The sequence below is a fragment of the Sphaerodactylus townsendi genome, linkage group LG03 (genome assembly GCF_021028975.2).
Source record: "Sphaerodactylus townsendi isolate TG3544 linkage group LG03, MPM_Stown_v2.3, whole genome shotgun sequence".
In the NCBI taxonomy this organism is placed as follows: domain Eukaryota; kingdom Metazoa; phylum Chordata; class Lepidosauria; order Squamata; family Sphaerodactylidae; genus Sphaerodactylus; species Sphaerodactylus townsendi.
This window is the reverse complement of record NC_059427.1, coordinates 48180931-48202601: the sequence shown is the minus strand read 5'-3', so window position 1 is coordinate 48202601 and position 21671 is coordinate 48180931. Positions and strand designations below refer to the sequence as shown.

The 21671-nt window shown below is 45.0% G+C and overlaps 1 protein-coding gene across 1 annotated transcript in view; it reads left to right on the top strand.

Moving 5' to 3' along the window:
* Positions 1–21671, top strand: part of LOC125429579 (netrin-4-like) — a 76163-nt gene that overhangs the window by 35539 nt on the left and 18953 nt on the right. Inside the window, exons 4-5 of the mRNA XM_048490808.1 lie at positions 9574–9700; positions 11559–11747. Coding sequence (XP_048346765.1) covers positions 9574–9700; positions 11559–11747 — 316 coding nt within the window. The remainder of the gene's footprint in view (positions 1–9573; positions 9701–11558; positions 11748–21671) is intronic.

Sequence of the window (21671 nt, the reverse complement as noted above, 5' to 3'; positions counted from 1 at the left end):
CGCCTGCATCTGTGGCTGGCATCTTCAGAGGTATATCACAGAGGGAAGTCTGTTACACAGTGTGTAACAGTGTTAGGAACAAGATCCACCAGACCACGGCCACACAGCCCGGAAAACCCACCAGAACCAGTGGAATCCGGCCATGAAAGCCTTCGACAATATATTGGTCACCTGGGTTCTCTATCAAAACAAATGGAAAAACTTCTAACAAGCATTCAGGTTTTTTGTGGTAAAAAGATGCTCAGTATTGTATCTATACGATACATTGTCCTATATCAGCCCTTGTCTTCAAAAGATAATACCAAAATTATGTCCAATAACTTCTCTGTGTTATCTAATGAAGAGTATAATTTAAAAAGTGCTGCAATCTTCTGACACTGTTTTGTAGGATAGATTAACGTCCTTGCCTGATGCTAAATTTTAAACAACCTATAGAAGCAATGGCTGTGAAGGAATGCCAGGAGCATGTGAAAAGAGACTTGTTTGGTGGTTTAACAGCTTGACTACTGGGGTGGGTTTTTTTTCTTTGTTAATCACTCAGTTGTGCCTTTCTACTTTCATCTGTTATGAAAAATCAGCACTAATCTTGCCAACAGAGCCCTTTGATTGGAACCACTTGTAAAGGCACTTAAGGCTAGTAAAGTGGGTTAATTGGCATGATCTTTCCCTCAAAGGAACTTTTTGCTATTAAACACTTTTTAAAAGAAGAACTAATCAACTTCATTTGAAACAATCAAAGACTTCTTTGAGATGAGAATTTTTCTAGAGTTGATCTGGTTTTCCTTCCTCTTCACCATTGGAGGACTATGACTTCTATAATTTTTCAAGGCTGGTTCAACTAACTAGTACGTTCTGTCAAGGTCATTGTTAATGGCAAATGTTCTCTGCAGGGGACTATTATTAGTATGGATAAAAATAATGCACCTGTTGAATGTTATGTTTTTAATAAGGAATATGTGTGATAAAATCACAACGAGGAGAGTGCTGGGGTTTATGTAGGGCTGCCAGCCTTCCAGGTGGGACCTGTAATCCTGTGGAATTCCACCTCATTTCCAGAGTACAGACATCAGTAGAAAAAAAATGATATTTTGGAGAGTGGACTCTTGTGGCATTGTACCTCACTGGGGTCCCTGTACTTCCCAGGCCCAATCCACAAATCTTCAGAAGTTCCCCAACCTCGATCTGGCAAGCCCATGTTTAGATCGCATTCTACTTAAAGCAGAGCTAGATAGGAACTAGCCAATCCTGCCTTCTCAGAGCTTGAACGATGGAGTGGCTGATTCCTTTTTTTGCAAAGGCATAAGGGAAACTAAACATAAAGTATCCTTCCTCAAAAAGGAAAGGTACACAAAAGGGGAGTCTAGATCAGGGAGCAGTGCATGTACATCTTTCTTTCTTTCTTTCTTTCTTTCTTTCTTTCTTTCTTTATTTATTTATTTATTTATTTATTTATTTATTTATTTATTTATCTATCTATCACCCCCAGAACCAGCAGTATGGCCACATTGATGATTTGGGAGAGAAAGGACCTCCGCCATGAGTTTAGTCATAGTTTCCCTTTCCCAACAGAAGAAAGACAGCCCCCTAGGAATAAAGAAGAGGATGTTTTCTCATTTGCAGTCTGATACCCATGACGCAAATAATATTTCCAGCTTTCTGAGTCCCTTCCCAGCAACTTCTTGCAGTTCAGTCTGCCTGTAGATCCAGGGAGTTGGTAGCTGTCACTACAGAGCAGTAATTTTCATGAACATTTCATTCATGTTCAGATCAAAAATGTGATGTCAAGTTTCACGCTAGGGAGGTTTCAAAAATTGCTGCTTGTGTTTATGCTTTTTTAAAAAAAGATATCCAACTTTTCTTTAGATATCCAACAATTTCAAGCCACTCTGATAAAAATGTTCTTCTCCTAAGATGTTGTTCTTCTAAGAATCTGTTGCCTCCAAATTGGTTTAAGGCGGGACTATCCCGCCAAAAGCGGGACGTCTGGTCACCTTATCCTATGCAGGTGTTTAAAAGCTTGATATTAATTAGGGAGCATATCCAGCTTGCTTGATGCACCTTCAACCGCCAGTTGTTGAGAGGCTCTTCTCCTGTATGTGAAGAAGCTTTCTTCTTGCAATCTGCACCTTGTGTTTTTGCACAAGCAGAGAATCTATGCATCAGACGTCTGGTCCATCAGATGCTTAACTGCTGATATTGTGTGTTTACAATCATCAGAATTACACCATCTGCATAACTTTTCATCTTGAATTCTTCATCATCAATGTTTATACCCAAAATTTTGTGGTTTTGTCTGATTGTTGACACCATCAATTCTAGTACTATGTTGAATAGAAGTGGAGACAAGGAACATCCTTGATGTGTGCCTCTTTCAATTTGTAATTCTTCAGTAAGAAAGCCTTTTATCAATACTCTGGCTTGTTTAGTGTATATACTTTGAATCCAACTGTAAAATTTATAGCGGCATATTAAATGTTCCAGGGATTTCAACATAAAGTTCCAAGAAATATTATCAAAAGCTTTTTCAGCATCTAAACAGATAAAAACAGCTTTAGTTTCCTTTGATTTAACATATGTAGGAGAATTAATAATAAATCACATATTGTTTTTCATATAGCTTTTAAGAGTAAATCCAGCTCGATCTTCATGAATTAATTTGTCTATGCATCTTCTCAATCTGGTTGTCATTACTGATATAAACAGTTTATAGTCCACATGCAGTAGTGAAATAGGTTAAACTTCAAGTAATGGTACACTTAGCTTCTCTTCAGTATTTTTGAAGTATTCTGCAGTGAAGCTATCTGGCCCTGGATAAGTTGATCTTGAATTTCTTTCTCTACATGGATAATTTTGTCATTCTACTATAGTCAATTAACTGTCTTTTTTGTTTGTTTCTTTTCTTAAACTATAGGCCAAACATCCTCCTGGGCGGAGGACGGGATATAATTGAATAAACTAAACTAAGGCCCTTTCCGCCCGGGCCAAATACAGCGCCCTGGGGACGGCAAAAATGCCGTCCCCAGGGAGCTGTTCACATGGGGGGCGCAGCTGCTTCGCAGTCGCGCCGCCCTCACTTTATGCCCCAGCAGCGCGAAGCCGCCATTTTCCCACCTCGCTCCCTGAGTGAGGTTTTTGGAAAACAGTGGCTTCCAGCTGCTGCCGTGCGAACGGCAGCGGCTGGAAGGTGCCATCCATCCCCCCCTTGCCCGATCGACCTACCTTCTCTGCGACCGTTCGGCGCGTCGCCGAGGCCTGGGGACACGCCCCCCTGCCCTGCGACTCTGGAGCGGTCGGGCAGGGCAGGGGGGTGTCCCCTGGCCTTGGCGATGCGCCAGACGGTCACAGAGAAGGTAGAATGGCTCCGTCTTCCATTTCGTTACCGGGACCGTTCGCGCGAACGGTCCCAGGGGGGTTGGGTCGGCGTCATGTACGCCAACCCAACCCCCAGCGTGGCCGTGCGGAAACGGCCTAAGTTTCTCAGTTTTAAAAAATTTAAGCTTTTTTTGCATGTCTTCAGTTTCATTAAAAATCCAATTGACTTCTTAGCTGTTTAATCTCCTTTAATATTTTCTTGTCATGGGAGGTTTTATGTTGTTCTTCCAAAACTTTCAACTGTTCTATTATGTTGTTTATCTTTTATAGCTTGTCTTTTTTCTGCTTAGATGCGACAGCGATCAGCTTTCCTCTCAGATAAGCTTTGCTTGCTTCCCAAACTGCCATGATAGGCACACCTTCAGTTTTAAAACATTCCTCGAGATCCTCACTGCATTTTTTCACCAACCTCCTTTTGTAACATAAGATTATTGTCTATAGTCTCCATCTTCTTCTTACATTTTTATTCAGTCTCAGTGTCACTTCTAATGGGTTATATGATCTGCAAAGGTCTGTAGTTGTGTTTTAATCTTCTCAACATTCATTAGCAAGGTCTTTGTTGCCAAGCACATACCTATCCTTGAATATGATTGATGCCAGTGTGAAAATAAATAGGTATGGTCTCTTGTCCTGGGATTGCATGAGGAGTAGTCAATGCACGGGGACTGGGATGGTGTTGTTTGTGACCTGATTTCCAATTCCCTTCCCAACCAGTGATTGTACTTGCATTTTAATAATCTCCTCCAGGTCCTTGATTCTTGATCAAGCACACAGGCATAAGACCCACCTTCATTCATTTGAATGATGCAATAGTACTGCTTGCAATTCTTTCATCCCCTTTTAGGGCTGCCAATATTTGGGGGTAAAGCCTAGGGAAGATGGGGTTTGAGGACAGGAGGCACTTGTCAATAAGATAAAAAAGACCAAGTGGAATATACATAAAAAGAAAGGAAGGGAGAGGTGATAACAAGTGGGGATACCAAAGGCAGCATTACAGTAATCTGCATCACAAATGTCCCAGCCAGTATGATTCCCACCCCCACCCCACCCCCGCCTCTGCTTTCAATCTGCAGTTTCCATTCCTTTACCATCCTGATCATAGTGGACAAGAGAAATTCTTGATTGGGCTCCAGAAAGTAGACCAATGTGACAACAGCAAAACACAGGGAGCATTTCAAGAACATATTATATTTATTGCTCAATTGGACTTGCTACCAGTTGTTTTTTAGGCCCTCTGAAGATGCTAGCTATTATTGCTCACAAAATGCCCACCAGAATGATGCTCTCTATGTGCTTGTAAAGAGGGAGGATCTAATCTTGCAGGGACACTGTGGGAGATAAAAGTGTATGTCTCACCACAGATCTTAACGGTGACCCATTTAGAACTGTGTATTATCCTATGATTTCTATCTACAGCAGTGGCGTAGGAGGTTAAGAGGAGGAGCAGCAGTGGCGTAGGAGGTTAAGAGCAGGTGTACTCTAATCTGGAGGAACCGGGTTTGATTCCCAGCTCTGCGCCTGAGCTGTGGAGGCTTATCTGGGGAATTCAGATTAGCCTGTACACTCCCACACACACCAGCTGGGGCTAGTCACAGCTTCTTGGAGCTCTCTCAGCCCCGCCCACCTCACAGGGTGTTTGTTGTGCGGGGGGAAGGGCAAGGAGATTGTAAATCCCTTTGAGTCTCCTGCAGGAGAGAAAGGGGGGATATAAATCCAAACTCTTCTTCTTCTTCTTCTACTTTGTCCTGTCTTATTATTAGCAAAGTCTCCTCCTGGGTTTTGTCTTCATCACACAACAGTATGGTGTTGGGCAAGTGAAATGGATTACTGGGGCTGGCTTTTATATGGAGAAATAGATAAAGCCCTAGGGCAATAAAACACATTTAGTCTCTTCAAGTCAAGCAGACATTACCTTTGGGCCAGATTCTCAATTGCACACATTTTCCCTTCTCTCTAGATCTCACCACACCACAGATCAGAGAAGCCCTGTGGTTTCCAGGAGCAGAGAACGCATGACCTTTTCCCTGCCCTGTGCAGGAAAAGCAGAGCACGCCAGTGTGCATTTTGCTTTGCTCAGCTTTTCCGCTTCTCCCCATCTTTTCCTGCCCACACTGAAGCAGTTCCCCTGACATTTCCGAGTTTGGAGGGTGGACTCTATGGCATTGTACCCCACTGAGCTTTGATCTCTATTTCTCCATCCTATTTATTAATAAATGTAGTGCAATTGGTCGATTTCAACAAGGAAGAACACAGGAATGTGTGTGGTTCTCATGTCTATTAATTAAACTGATGCATTCAACTTCAGATGTTTTACTCCTGAATTCAGCAACATGTACCTAAAATTCCCCAGGGTTTTGAATTCAGAGTTTTATGCTCGGCTTGTGTTTTTACAAAACCCTTTCTATTGTTATTTTAATATATCCATTTTTTCCACTCTCCCTTGTTGATAATATCTTAAAAGAGGTTTTTGTACACTAGAATACAAAAGCCAATCAGTTGTTTTCCTTCTGGGTGCCCCCTTGATCATTTTAAGTTCTAATCACATTTAGAATTCTGAACAGAGACAACTTTCTTAACCCGATCCTCTAGAGACCGTCTGTATAATATTCTTTGTACCCTATATCTCCCCTGAGGTTGGACCGAGCCGAGGGCAGAGAGGGAGTGAAAGAAATGCATACCCTGAAGTCTGTGTTCAGTCTTCCGTGAGGAGGCAGCCAACCGCTCTGGGCACAGCAAATCTGCCAGCTGGCTGCAGAGGAGCAATGGCATCAGCTTGTCCCCATATCTGATCTGACAGGATTAGGAATGAAGGGAGAAGGGGACAAATTGCTGGAGTGAACTGAGAACAGGAGAGAGAAGTGTGAAGAACCAAGCTTTTTTTTTTCTTTTATGACACTTTTCACCAGCTCATCTTACCTGCAGTGTTGTCTATAGGGACTAGTAGTGAACTGAAACACAATAGTGTTGACTTTTCAGGAAACGCTGTGGAAAAATATCACTGGCATTAGTAGCAAGATTAAAGGGATTTAGATTAGATCTTTGCCCCAGTCAGAAATAGGCTCCACTTTTGTATCTAATATGCAGAGAGGCAGAAAGGTGGCAATGCAACTACAACTCTTGGCACGCACAAGACAGGAGGGAAGGCTCTTTTAGGGTTTTGGCTCCTCTATGCTAGGGTTGCCAACTCTGGCTTGAAAAATTCCTGGAGGTGGGGCCTGGAAAAGTGCAGAATTTTGAGAAGGATTGCTCAGCAGGGATGCAGTGCCCCAAAGTCAACCCTCTGTAGCTGGTATTTTCTTCTCCAGGGAGATTGATCAATGTAGTGTGGAGATAAATAGTCATTGTGGGAGAACTTCAGGGCCCAGCTGGCAGTAGGCAACCTACTCAGTTCTGCTTGTTCTGCTAACATTCCAGTATATCTGATCACTCTGGGGCAGCACAGCCCAAACAAATGAATGCACTTCATGTAACTATTGGGTGAGAAAGATCCAATACAGAATTTCACAAATCTTGAAGCCACTCACTATTTTAATGTTATTGTTAGCAGGACTAGGGATGCCAGCCGCCAGGTGGAACGTGGGGATCCCCCAGAATTACAATTCATCTCTGGACTATAGAGCTAAGTTCACCTGAAGCAGGGCTGGATTAGAGGCTCTAAGCAGAGGTGTTCCTCCCATTGGGCAAAGTGGGCAGTTACCCAGGGCGCCGCCTTGCGGGGGGCACAAAAACTGCAGGTTGGTTTGTGGGATTTTTTGTATTTTCAGTGTTTTTCTGTTTTTGGCCTACAGAGGGTGCAGTTTTTAGGCTAGCAGCACCAAAATGTCAGAGATTTTTCGGGAGACTCTTCTGATGATATCACCCAGGTTTGGTGAGGTTTGGTTTAGGGAGTCCAAAGTTATGGACTCCCAAAGGGAGTGCCCACATCCCCCATTGTTTCCAGTGGTAGCTAATAGATGGGGATTACACCTTTGAGGGTCCATAACTTTGGACCTCCTGAACCAAACTTCACCAAATCTGGGTGGTATCATCAGTAGGGTCTCACGAAAATACTCTGAAATTTTGGTGCTGCTATCTTAATAATTGCACCCCTGACAGCAGGCACCCCCTAAATTTCCCCAGATTTTCCTTTTAAATCCACCCCTTTCTCCCAATGCTTGTTTTGCTTCTTTCTTTTATTCTCTCAATGCCTAATAAAGGTGGTTGTTGTTGTTGTTGTTGTTAAATCCACCCCCTCGGCATGGATTTAAAGGGGGAATCTGAGGTCCTCAGTTTAAACATTGAAAATGATGCTGTTTCAGGGTGGGGGATAATCTACCCCAAAACAGTATCACTTTCAATGTTGTTTAAACTGGGGACCCCAGATTCTCCTTTTAAGGTGGATTTAAAAGGAGAATCTGGGCTCCCTAGTTTAAACACCATTGAAAATGATGCTGTTTGGGGGTGGATTCCAGCATCACTTATTTAAATGAGGGAGCCCAGATTCTCCTTTTAAATCCACCTTAAAGGGAGAATCTGGGGTCCCCAGTTTAAATAACATAGAAAGTGATGCTACTTCCCTCAATTGGGGGGACTGGAAATGTTTCTTAGCAGTAATAAAACATTTTGAAAATGTTTTCAAAAAATATTTCTGCTGTGTGGCATGGCCCATTGCTGTGTTCAGATTTGTGAGTTGGAGCATGTTCTATAATGTGATGGTGACTTTGAAACGACCTGGTGGAAAAAATCATTGTTTGGTCAAGGTGGGAGAGGGTGACCACCCATGAGGGGGCATCAAACTCAGGTTTTGCCCAGGGCTCCAGTTTGCCTAGGTCCGCCACTGGCTCTAAGCTCTAAAAAGATTATGATACCCCCATATACTATATATGTAATTCTCTGTTTTTCCTCTCTCCTGTTATCTAGTTGTGTAGAATTGCTCATTTATTTAATTCTACAGAAGAGTCCTCTCAATCATGCAATGTCTCCCTGCCACCTGAAGTGGTGCATCCATTGACACTAGGGCTGTACCCACTGGCACCTCTAGTTACCTGCCACTGTTCCAAGTGGGGGTGGGAGGAAACAGGTGTCTTTAGAAAGCTCTAAAGCAGGGGTCCCCAAACTTTTTAAACAGGGGGCCAGTTCACTGTCCCTCAGACTGTTGGAGGGCTGGACTAAAAAAAACTATGAACAAATTCCGATGCACAAATGATTGTAAGATTTTGATTTCACCTTTCAGCCTTTCTGTTATGGTCTATTTTTAGAACAGTGACCAAAGTATGTCAAGTACAGGGTGGGCTCCAAATATTGTTGGGGAGGCTGTGGAATACCTTCCCCTGTTAAAAAAAAAAGTAGAACTTTATTTTTATTTATTTATTTATTATTGGGTCTTGTATACCGCCCTACCCCCAGAGGGCTCTGGGGCTCTGGAGGGCTCATTGTTTCCCAATGAAACATTCCATCTAACCCAGGATCAGGTATCTTCCTGGGTTCTTTCCTCCCTAGCAGCCAGCGAGCGATTCGCCAGCCTGGCTGATGCCAATGGTAGTGAGGTGGAACAGAAAGCCTGAGAGCAACACATGGAGTAGCTGAGAGGGAAGGGTGGAGCAGGCGTTGCCACATGTAAGGTTTCCAACTCTGGGTCAGAAAATTCATGGAGATTTGGGGGTGCCATCATGTAACTGCAATCAACAGCTGTTGGGGCCGGTTCCTCCTCTCCCTCGAGCCCCCACTGCACATGAATGGAGCCATCGCTGCCATGCCTGGCGGGCCAGATAAATGCCTTCAGGGGGCCACATTTGGCCCCCGGGCCGTAGTTTGGGGACCCCTGCTCTAAAGAATGCTGTGTACACATATGTACACTCTCACCATGTCAGAGAAGTCAGGGAGTTTGTCAGCCTGGACAGCGTAATGAAGCCACCTGTTAGCTTTTATTCTTGGCACACACACAATACATGTTGCTACACATGATCTGAGAATTGCTGGTCTCTTCAAATACAATTATAATTTCATGAGACCAGATATTAGTAACAATCCAAGATAGTTACGTTGGACTAGATGGCAGACTGCTGTCATTTTTGTGGGGAATTGTGGTCTTTGACATTTAAAATGCCATTGAAAAGTCAAAGCAATAGGGTCAGAGAAAGCAGCCACGGGACTTCCCTCATTTGGAGCTTTCCCATATTTTTAGTGCTTTGTTTTTTGAATGTGCTTTTCTTCTCTTGGCAGGTCCATGGGAAGTGTGTATGCAGACACAACACTGCGGGAGACCATTGTGAGAGGTGTGCGCCATTGTACAATGACCAGCCATGGGAATCAGGAGATGGAAAAACGGGGGCACCAAATGAATGCAGAAGTATGTGGGTCTGGTGATGAAGGGGGTAGAGACGATGGGTTTGTGGAGTAATCCATCATTCCCCACATAGGCAAAACCCCATTACAGCCCATTCATTTTGTGATGGATTTAAGATGCTGTAGCGGCAGATGGGGTATAGATTGCTAAGTAACTGTATGGGAAATCTTCAGTCACAATATGCACAATATGAAACATATACTATTTCAAATGTGACTGGCCTTCTTGACACATTGCAAGACTCCACAAAGAGCAGAGCAACTCTTCAAGAAATTTCTTCCTTTCTTCCTGTCATTGTTCCCAAAAGCTGGGTGATGAGGTAGGGGCCAATTCATGCAGTGGGAAAGTAAAAGTTTACCATATCATCCGCAAATGTCAGCCTGGATTGTATTTTCCCCTATTTTAAAAAAACCTGCCACTTTATTTCAGGATTCTTAGCTCTTGGTAAGATTTATGTTCCCTCTATTGGAAAAAAAATTCATTCAGACTAAGTATGTCTGTGGATGTTAAACTGTTATAATGTTTGGTAAGAAGAAACTGGACTAGAGCAAAAGCTTTAGCAGCAGGAACATTGCTCTAATCAGAACTGTGCACCTTTTCTGCAGAGCTCTGTGGTGTGCATAATCCAGATTCTAACCCCTGGGAATCCTTTTGTTTTAGAACTACGGAGCAATTAGAGATCTGGATGTGTCTGTTGCTTCCCCACTTTTACTTCTATTTACAAAAGCACAGAGTCACTATTCCTAAGAGATTCCTGTTGAAACTAGATGGTTTAAGAAAGGGAGGGGGAATTGAACAGCAGTTCCAAAGGCATTATTTGCATCCCAGTTCTCAGATTAGAATTAAGGGGAAACTTTTCCATCTTTCATGTCTTTAATATTTTTTTTAAGCCCAAGCAGGCTTTTCTTATTAATGTGGAGTCAAATTTTCTTAATTATCTGTACCCAGGAGGAGGGCAGCAGTTATATTACCATCAAGATTCCTCCATTGTTGAATTGTTGGTTTGGATGTTTTCAAGGAGCACTCCTTGTTACTCACCTTTTCAGTGCTTCCTTTAGATTACTAAGAAATGAGATAATTTATTTAATACCCCACTTTTCATCCCAATGGAAATAAAACTACATAAACAAAACCAGTACACAGCAAAAGCACACACACACACAAAAGTAAAGTGTATCATAAGCTGGTCCTGGACTTACAGACTGGCTTTTCTGGAGACACAGCCTGCTAGCTATGGGTAACAGTCAGAGTGTCAAGACCCTACAACAGGAAGGGGCAGTGCTAGATTTACCAATAGGCTTGGCAGACTAAAACCTAGGGTCTCAAAATCTGTAGGGCCTCTGGCCAATGTATATAATATTTTTGACACTGGCATAATACTTTGGTATTTAACCACCACATTTAGAGGAGGAATTGTGAATTGAAGAATTTTAAATACCCATCATCATTGTTGATTTCAGGGAATTTTGTTCAAAACACTCTTCTATCTTCCTTTAGTTGTGGGGTTGGGGGATTGGGAGGGACCTCACTAGTGGAATAGCCTAGGACCTAAATCCATCACTGGGAAAGGGAAAAACAATCCTCAGCAGTTATGTTTGTTACCCAGCTGACAAAAATGTTCCCCTACTTCCATGGTGGCGAACCTATGGCACTCCATGCTGGCAGGGGTTGATGGGAATTGTAGTCCATGGACATCTGGAGTGCCATATGTTCGCCACCACTGCCCTACTTACTCTTGTTTTTCCTCCCTCTCTAGAATTAAATAAATCCATGACCAAACAAAAGTCAATTAACACTCGAGTCATACTTGTCTATCCTAATGTGTTCCTTGTTCTTCTTTCCCTGCTCCCCTCCGGGAAAGAGTGCCGATGTCATAATCATGCAGACAGCTGCCATTTTGACCAGAGCATCTGGCTGGCATCAGGAAAACAGAGTGGAGGTGTCTGTGACGATTGCAAGCACAACACAGAGGGCTACCGGTGTCAGAGGTGCAAGCCTGGTTATTACAGAGATAGAGGAAAACCCATGTCTTCCCCAGAGGTTTGCAAACGTAAGTCATTTTGCCCAAGGCAATACATCAGAAGGCATTGGAAATGAAATATATCTATTCAAAGGGGTTTTTTCATGTTACTGGTTCACTTTTCAGGATAAAAAATGATATCCAAATCTACAGTTAATCTAAGTAGGGTTGCCAACTCCAGGATGGAAAATTCCTGGAGATTTGGAGTACACCTGGGGTAAGGAAAGGTTTGGGGATGAGAGGGGCTTCAGCAGAGTATAATGGCATAGAGTCCATTTTCTAAAGCAGTCATTTTTCTCCAGGAACTGGTCTCTGTAGTCTGGAGATCAGTTGTAATTCTGAAAGCTCCCCAGGCCCCACCTGGACGTTGGCAACTTACATCCAAGTTGATTGGTCTATGTGGCTTTCACAAGTTGTTTCCTTCATAATGTACCTATTCCTCTCAAGAAACAAGCAATGAAGGGAGAAATCTTTCACTTCAAGGATATCACAACAGCTAAGTAATACCCAAAGTTTATTAGGAAAGCCTGCATCCCTGCATCTACTTCTGAAAATCCTCAGACAAATTTTGTGTTAAAAATCTTTTAAAAGGAAATGAAATAAGGCAACAGCTAGTGCACGCTGCAAAATAGCCAGTTGCATTTTTAGATTTTTTTTTAAATGAGAAATTTATACTGGCTGTTTGATTTACTATATTTTTGTGGTTGTGTCTTATGTAAGCTGCCTTGAATGCAGAATAAAGAGGGACATAATTTTTGACAAATATATAACTGGAAATGCATTCTGAAAAAATAGGCTGCCTACATGAAGCATGGGGAAAGACTGGACTACTGGCTGGGCTTCATGTCTGTCATTTTCATTGTGAAATTGTACTTCCTTTTCCCATTACGTCTGTCTTCACCCTAATATATTTTTAAAGGGGTGGCAGCCCTTCTTCTGGTGTTGTGCTGCTGATCCTTTGAGATGCCTCATCCACGTTCCTCTAAACTCAGGTTACATATGCTTTTCTTGCAACCAGAACCAAGCCCGTGACATGGTTTAAACTGTGCCTGTTCACAGCCTTGCCTGTTCACAGAGTTTCTGCTCTTTTGTGTTTGCCTTTTCTGAATGCTAGTGCTGGCTCAGCCTCCATGGCCCCCTGATCACCAACTTTTAACCTTTCATGAAAGCAAAATGAATGAGGAGCCGCCTTGCTAACCCGTTGGGGTGCCCCACCATGTTTCATAACACTTCAGGATTTCTCTTGCAGTTTTTCTTCTACTCTGAGAAGTCTGGGTGAAAGCAAAGCTTTGTAAAAGTCACTGTTCCACAAGATTAAGTTTCAAGTCTTATAGAGGTTGAAAGATTCTGTGTCCAAGTTCTGTAGTCTGACAGAGAAGCAAAGGTTCTGTGACTAACATGATATATTATTAGATACTCACTGAAGGAAGAAACCTTAGAGAACAACAAAGCAAAACTTTCTGAAGGAACAACCTGTGCAAATCATAGGATATTCTACTTTGGGGAAACTGGATCTCTGTTCTCTTCAGTGCTCACCTTCTTCTCATTTCTTTGCCACCAAACATTATATTCAAAATTCACGTGAGTGAACATTGATGTGGGATTTTCACTAGATATTAGCAGAATATTTGCTGAATACTTACTATTATAATTATCATCATCATCCTTATTACTTTTATTTATTGGATTTTATATTCTGTCCTTCCCTTTGTGGGCACAGGGGCTCTGATATTTGGAAAGATTTGATTTTAGTCTTTGATGGCTGACATTTAGTAATGTTTCATTCCAGATGCAATTTAGCTATCTAATTATATACTTGGACCATGATACAAGCAGATATATAAAATTTATGCACAGTGTGGAAAAGGTATTCAATTCTGGTAGTAATCGAATGCCACTATATGCATATCAAGACTTGCAGTAATTCCGGTCATACTATATAATTCCTACCACTACTATCACAATGCTGTATTTTTAGTATATCAAAAATCTTACTACAGAACTTCAGGTTGAGTTATGTAAGTCCATTAGCACAAAAGCGTACTCACCTTTACCAGCTGATGACCATGTCTTTTGTGCCATAGGCAAAAATCATGGCTTTGCTCTTTGGAAATTTAAAGAAAGCACTGAGGATCTTATTGCTTTCTAGATGTCTCTGAAGCACAGCACAATCAGAGGAAAAATCTTGCTCCTTCCCAACTTATCTTGTCTGTGATCTCATTCTCTGATGATCACAAATTTTAGTTGACTACCAAGGCCAGCCGGATCGTGTGACTTAATTTACCCCCAGTTCTTGAAATATGTAAATTCCTAATGTAGAAAAAATGCTTCCAGTGCTATCTATCTCTGATGGTGTATATTCATACACATGTTAACCGCATGTTCTCCAGTGTTGTATTCCATGTGACACTATAAGAACCTCTGAATAGTTTCTTGCATTATTTGTGTGTGCACAAGAATGTATAGAAAAAGGATCAGGGTTATTTTTGTTATATAGGCTTTATATTGTAGGCTTTATATTTGAATCAGAAACTTAAATTCCTCAAGGTTTTTGAAGATCAAACTAGTTAGGTAAGAAATCCCACACTACTCTTTTGATGGTGAAGAAGACCACAGTAGGAAGGAGTGTTTAACCTTTTCTCCCATATCCCTTTCAGGATTTTCAATGGTGTCCCCCCCCCCCATTAATTCTATGGAAAGTAAAACTTGGAAGGAAAGGGTTAAATGCTCCCTCCTCCACCCCAGAGACTTTCCCCAGATTTTTAAACCAAATACATATGCCTGCTAGTTAGATTTTTTATATTAAAAAATTGAGAGGTCTTAATCACAGATCTTTTGTGCCAGATCTAGTTTGGTTTTTAGTATCACCAGCAAAATCACTTTCAGTATGTGCCCAATAGTAATATTTATTTTTTATCATTTTTGATTTATGTTTCACACATCCTTAAGTGATAGGTGGTCCAGTGGGCAACCTTTCATTTGCATTGTGACCACCCTATCTTAATAAAAGATACTGTAGAGCTAGACAAAGTAGAGAAGAGGCCCACTAAAATATTTAATACTTTCTTATGACAGAAGCCAAAGAATCTGGGGCTTTTCAGTTTAGGAAGGATTTGATTAAGGTAGGACATGATAGAGTTTTATAAAATTGTGCATGGGTTCCATAATTCTGGAATTCAGTGGCACCCAGTGAAGTTGATGGGTAATAGATTCAGGAGGGACAAAAGGAAGCACTTCTTTCCTTAATGAGTAATTAAATAGTAGAATTCACTGAAGGTACATTTAGTGATGGCCATGAGGATAGGTGTCTTTAAAACTAGACAGATGCATGGGCAAGAGGTTTATCAATAGCTTTTAGCCATAGTGACTGAAGAGAACCATGACTTCCAGAGGCAGTAAGTTTCTGACTATCACTGCTGGAAGGGAACAGCACAGGGAGGATGTGTTCTTTATGCTTAGGACAACTGGTAGACCGCTATGTGAAACAGTATTCTGGACTAGATGGAGCAAGGGTCTGATCCAGCAGAACACCCCATATGTTCTTATGTGTGAAAAGACCATCTAAGTCCTATCGTAATAAGACTTTTTGTAATAAATTGTTTTGTTTTCTGTTATACTCTGAAGGAAGCAGACCTGTTCACTGACAGATAAGTCACCTTAAAGGGATGTAAATGTTAGCAACTGGCTAGGCCAGTATGAACCCTGAAGATGGCTTCTAGCTCCATCTGCTCTGACTCTGCAAGCTTGTTTGGCTTAACCATAGCCTGCCCTAGATGATCTGTGATTCCTCCTCTGAGTTCTGGGTCTGCTGAGCAAAGCAAAGAACTGGAGGTCTGGGACCTGATGCAAAGAGCAACAGCACATCTTTACGTCTTCTCGGGACTGCTCGCTAGCTTCTTTAGCTTTTTATCGCCATATTAAGGATTGCCATTTCCTGCCCTTTCCTTCTCTGTCAGGTAGATAGTACTTGCCTTCCAAGATACCCTTGACTGTTCTTTAATTGGCACCAAACCACTAGCTATGTGCCACATCATATCTTGCAGATCATGAGCTGAAGACCTGAGAATTGAGATGTACCAGTAACTGATATACTCAGTTTATTTGACTAAGAAACTTCATGCTAAATATATACTTGTTTTGATGCTGGAAAATACCAAAGAGGAAAATAACAAATTTGTCACAGCAAATTGCACGGATGTTTGTGGAGTGAGCAATGTGGTTCTCAGCTCCACTGTGAGAAGGAAAGAAGAAATACTTAAAAGGGGGGGGGGGGATCAAAAACTCTCCCTGTCTCTTCAGTGGGCACTTGGTTAGGGAAAGAAAGCAATGCAAAAGCTGAATGAAATACTTTATTAATCCCTAGTGAAAGCTTGCTTTAAGAGTGCTCTTCCATCCAGAGCAAAGTCTCTCTGTTAAGCTGCAACAGGCCCTCAGGCACCCAAGAAGAAAAAAGAACTGGACTCTGCTCAGACTCAGGAGGAATCTCTCAGCATTAGTCATAATAATCGAGCACATTCCCTCTTAATCACCAGTCACTGGGGGAAAAAATGTGTTGTATAACAATTTGAATGCTCTAATGCTAGCCAAGGCCCTCTTTGCTGACTTCCTGGGCATAGGCATTCCCATAAAATATAAGAATTCTTATCCAGAATGGTAAAGTGTAAATATGAGATGGTCTGCTAATTCTTACCATCTATCAGATTCCTTATCTTTGATCTTTTTTGTACTCATTTGGCACTAACAGTTGGGGCTGAATGACAGCCAGACGGCACACACTGCAATCCAATGCATGGTTGGGTTGTTTACATTCCATTGACTTCACTGAGATTTAAGCATTCTAATTGTAGGATAGGATATTAGTTTAGGATTATACTTTCCAGTTCAACCAGTTCAGGTCATGTAACAGTGAAAAAAAGAGTTAGGATTGACCATCAGTTACAGAAAAGGCTTCCAGAGGCCAGGTCTACCCTTATTGAAAATCTTGGCCTTTTAATGTTTGAAGTCTAAGTTTGAAGACTAATAAGTCGGAATGAATGAATGAATGAATAAATGAATGAATGAGAATGAATGAATGGGTGTGCTGTTCAGCAGCTGAGGGTTACATTTTGTTACTTAACCCAGATTTAAGGTCACAAGGTCATCATCAAGATGGAATCTAGGATGTATGGAGGAAACCTATAATGGAGATAGCGAACCCAAGATATAGTGGCAAGTGTGAATATCCACTGACAAAGAGGATTGGTCATTACAAATGTGCATTTACCAGGGAACCCGTCTTGGATTTTTTTGAACTGTCTGGATATTAATCATATGTTATATAGACCTGTGAGGCATGCACTCTGAGTGTGGATTCTTGCACATGCGATTAGTGTGTGATTCTGTGTTGGTTGATTCTGCCTTTATGTGGTTCTGTGTTGGTTGTTACATTTAGGCCCCTCCTGCACATGCAGAATAATGCACATTCAATCCACTTTCACAATTGTTTGCAAACAACAGTAACGACAACAGGACGAAATAGACTGGGGTGAAACAGAGCGAGGCGACATGAGGCGGTATGAGGTATCGGGGTTCTCCTACGCCATTATCTTGTGCCCCTCGCCCTTCCTGTTTTCCTCGTCCCCACTTCTACGGGGCTTCTTGCCTCCCTTGCTGCTCGCCTTGCGGTGCCCACTTTGCTGAGTTCGACGGGCTGGCGACGGGGGAGGGAACGACGTGGTGGCTGTGCAGCCGGGGGTCAGTGGCAGTGATCCCCACCGGTGTTTCAACTTGGTTTCCATCGGGCCGGGAGTCTTGCAGCCGGAAAGTATCGGGCGCGGCTTCCGAGGTTGGAGCCTGGAGGCTGCGACGTTGGGGATTGGTGGCAGAAATCCCCCTTTACTCCCCGCTCGGGACTTCGCCGCTGCGGGAGCCCGGTCGTAAAAAAGATCCGAGCGTGGCGGCTGTGCTGGGGCTTGTTGCAGGAGACGACGAAGCGGTTGGCCCCGTAGGTGGCGCTGCGGAGGCCGCCGCGGGAGACGGCGAAGCGGCTGACCCTGCAGGTGGCGCTGTGGAGGCTGTGGAAGCCGCACCGACGACGCGACCGTCCCGTTTAAGATCACGGCCCTGTAAATCTGCCCTAGCGCAGCATAGATCACACAGTCACGGCGATCGGCTTGAGGGGTCGACGGAGCGGGGGGGGAGCTGCCGGAGCACCGATATTGATACCTGATGACATCGCTACTGGCTTCACGTCAGACGAATCAGCTGTGAGAGGGCTGTTTGGTCAACACTCTGGCGTACAACATCTGAATGTGGAGTTCTCTGCTCGGGAGTCAAGCGGGGTGGCTGGTGGCAGGAGCACCCCGGTTGCTACCCGGGCAGTACCCCCGTGCTGTTACCCCCCAGTGATTCATCTCCTTAATTTGGACGGCCTATGTGAGGCAGCTGGCTTGAGTGGTGGGAACCACTGTTTCATTGACTTGCCAGTGGACTACGTAATTACATCGTACACTCCTATAGCGGGCACGGAGAGCTGGTGGCAGCAGCCCCTTTTGTCATCTAGCGCCCTCTTCTGGCTCCTGGCCTATAATGGCCTATAATTTCCACCAAACTCCTGATTGTGTTATAATGTCTATAGTCTAGATGAGTATAGTGAGAGAGTAGTATAGTGGGAGTGCTGTATTTTCTTACTTGTTATAGACTGTAAATATTGGTTGTATTTTAATATTGAGTCGTGGGCAAGCTATAGTTGGTTGCCCAGCCTGTCTGTAGTTTAGATTTAGTTTAGGCTAGAAACGTTCATTGGTAGAGCTGGGCCCACCTTTTGTGGGAAGTTTAGTCAGGCTCTGGGTGGAGGGAGGTTGGTAGAGTCATGGGGGCACCAGAACTGGGGCTAGGGATCCCTGTGCTGATGGGACGGGGTAGATACTGCGGTAGGCGGCGGCCATATGATAGAAGGCGCATGAGATACGGTTATGCTCGTTCGCCTTCTGACCTCCGACCTATCCCGAAGAACGACGGTGGTCGGGATCAGGGATACTCTGCTTCGTCTTTGGTGTTATTTAACGCCAGGTCCATTAATAATAAGACCAAAGTGCTCCAAGATTTTCTTGGAGCCCAGCAGGTGGACCTGGCGTGTATCACCGAAACCTGGGTACGCGAAGGCGAGACTGTTGCCTTGTGCGAGGTCGCGCCACCAGGTTTCGCGTGCCTTCACCGATCACGAACACAGGGCCGGGGGGGTGGAGTGGCTCTGCTCATCCGTGAATCTATTCCCTTCAGGGCAGTCCCCGTCCCGGAGATCACCGGCATGGAATGCGTCGGCTTCGAGTGGTTGGCCCTGGAGAGGTTGGCCATCCTCCTGGTGTACCGGTCGCCTAGCGCACCGGGAGACGGCCTGCCGCGGCTGCTGGAGGTGGTGTCAGACTGGGCGTTGCGGTTCCCCAGACTTATTGTCTTGGGTGACTTCAACGTCCATGTCGACGACGCCTCGTGTACGGTGGCTACGGACCTAGTGTCATCCATGGCGACGCTAGGCCTCTCCTTAGTAAATTCTGGCCCCACTCATGACGCCGGGCATACGCTGGACTTGGTCTTCGGGTCGGGGGTTAATTTGGTCGTATCCTCTATTGATAGAGTGCCATGGTCCGACCATTATGCCCTGAGGGTCCAGATGGACCTACCACAACACCCCTGTCTAGGCGACGGGCTGATTTATGCCCGCCCGCGGAGACTTATGGATCCACTTGGTTTCCTGAATGCTCTACGGGACCCTGTACCCGCCGGCACGCTCGATGAGCAGGTGGAGGACTGGAATTCCCGGCTCTCCGATGCCATCGAGGTTGTTGCCCCCCGGCGTCCTCTACGCCCCCGTTCCCGGCGCGCTCCGTGGTATACAGCGGAGTTGCGCCATATGAAACGGGCGCTTAGACGTCTAGAGCGAGTGTGGAGGAAGTCTCGTGACGAGGCTGCGCGAACATCTTATAGGACGTTTATGAAAGCCTATGAGATGGCGACGAAGGAAGCGAAGAGGACTTTCTTCTCCTCCTCCCTCGCATCCGCTAGCTCTCGCCCGGCACAATTATTTCGTATAATTCGGACCTTAACCTCTCTATCGGAGAGGTCTTCAAATTCACAATTGAGTATCAGCTGTGAGGCCTTTATGAGCTTTTTTGCGGATAAGGTCGCGTCGCTCCGCCAGGATCTGTCCCCCACGTTAGCTACAATTAGCGAACTGGAGGCTCCCTTGCCGTCCTCAGGCCCTTGTTTGGCCCAGTTTTCCCTGCTCTCTGAAGCCGCTGTTGACAGGACCTTAGCTGCTGTTAGACCAACTACCTGTCCTCTGGATCCGTGCCCCTCCTGGCTTGTAAAAACCTGCAGGGAGGAGCTACGGCCCCATCTGTTGAGTATCATCAATGGCTCCCTCGAGCAAGGAGTCTTCCCTGATGGGTTGAAGGAGGCAGTGGTCCACCCACTCTTAAAAAGACCATCATTAGATCCGAGGGATCTGGCCAATTACCGCCTGCTCGAATCTTTCGCTTCTGGGGAAGGTAATTGAGAGAGTGGTGTTGGAGCAGCTTCAAGGCTTTCTGGATGACGATCGCTTTCGACCCCTTCCAGTCCGGCTTCCGTGCTGGGCATGGGACGGAGACTGTTCTCGCCGCCGTCACAGATACACTCCGTATTCAGCTTGACCGGCGGATCGGGCGCTGCTGGTATTGTTAGATCTTACCGCAGCCGCTTTGATGTGGTCGCATCATGACCTTTTGACCCACCGCCTGGCTGGCTCTGGGGTGTGGGGCACGGTCCTTCCAGTGGATTGCCTAGTTTCTCCGGGTCGTAGTCAGCAGTGAGGTGCGGGGATTTGGCCTCCCGGAAGTGCCCGCTTGATTGCGGTGTACCCCAGGGGGCTTTACTATCCCCGCTGCTATTTAATATCTATATGCGACCCCTTGCCCAACTGGTACGGAGTTTTGGGCTGACCTGTCACCAGTACGCTGATGACACGCAGCTCATTCTGTTGATGGAGGGGGGAGCAGTAGCCGCCCCTGCGGCTCTCCAGCACTGTTTGGAGGCGGTTGCTGGTTGGTTGCGGCAGAGCAGGTTAAAACTGAACCCATCGAAGACGGAGATCCTCTGGCTTGGCCGTGAGGGGGAGAGTGGGTTTTTTCAGCCGCCGGTGTGGGAGGGGGCCATATTGGCGCCGACCCCCTCCGTGCGCAACCTGGGGGTCCACCTGGATTCGTCTCTTTCAATGGAGACCCAGGTGGCCCATACAACCCGGTTGCTTTTTTTCCACCTCCGCCAGGCCCGACGGCTGGCGCCTTTTCTCTCCCGAGCGGACCTAGCCACTGTGATCCACGCAACGGTCACCTCCAGGTTAGACTATTGTAACTCGCTCTACGCGGGCCTTCCCTTGCGTTTGCTCCGGAGACTAAAGCTGGTTCAACATGCAGCGGCGCGCTTACTCACAGGCAGCGCCATTTACGACCATATTCAGCCTGTGTTGCGCCAGCTGCACTGGCTCCCGGTGGAGTTCCGGATCATCTTCAAGGTATTGGTGTTGACCTTCAAGGCCTTACGCGGCCTGGGACCCTCGTACCTTCGAGACCGCATCACCCCATATGTCCCGGCACGGCCTCTTCGTTCTGCGGAGGCCAATTTATTAGTGGTCCCTGGCCCCTCAATGATGCGGCTGGCCTCCACACGGGCCAGGGCCTTTACGGCTCTGGCCCCGGCCTGGTGGAACACCCTTCCTCCGGCTGTTCGGGCCCTGCGGGACCTTAACGAGTTCCGCAGGGCCTGTAAAACGGAGTTGTTCCGCCGGGCCTTCGGAGGACCCAGCCGCTGAATGGTGCCCCCCAGTCGGCCCCTAATCGGCTTATACCTGGGCCTACCATCTGACACGACTCTCCACCCCCCCCTCTCTTTTTCCCCGGGGAGAATTTTTAAAATTGGGGTTGGCGGACGCCTCTT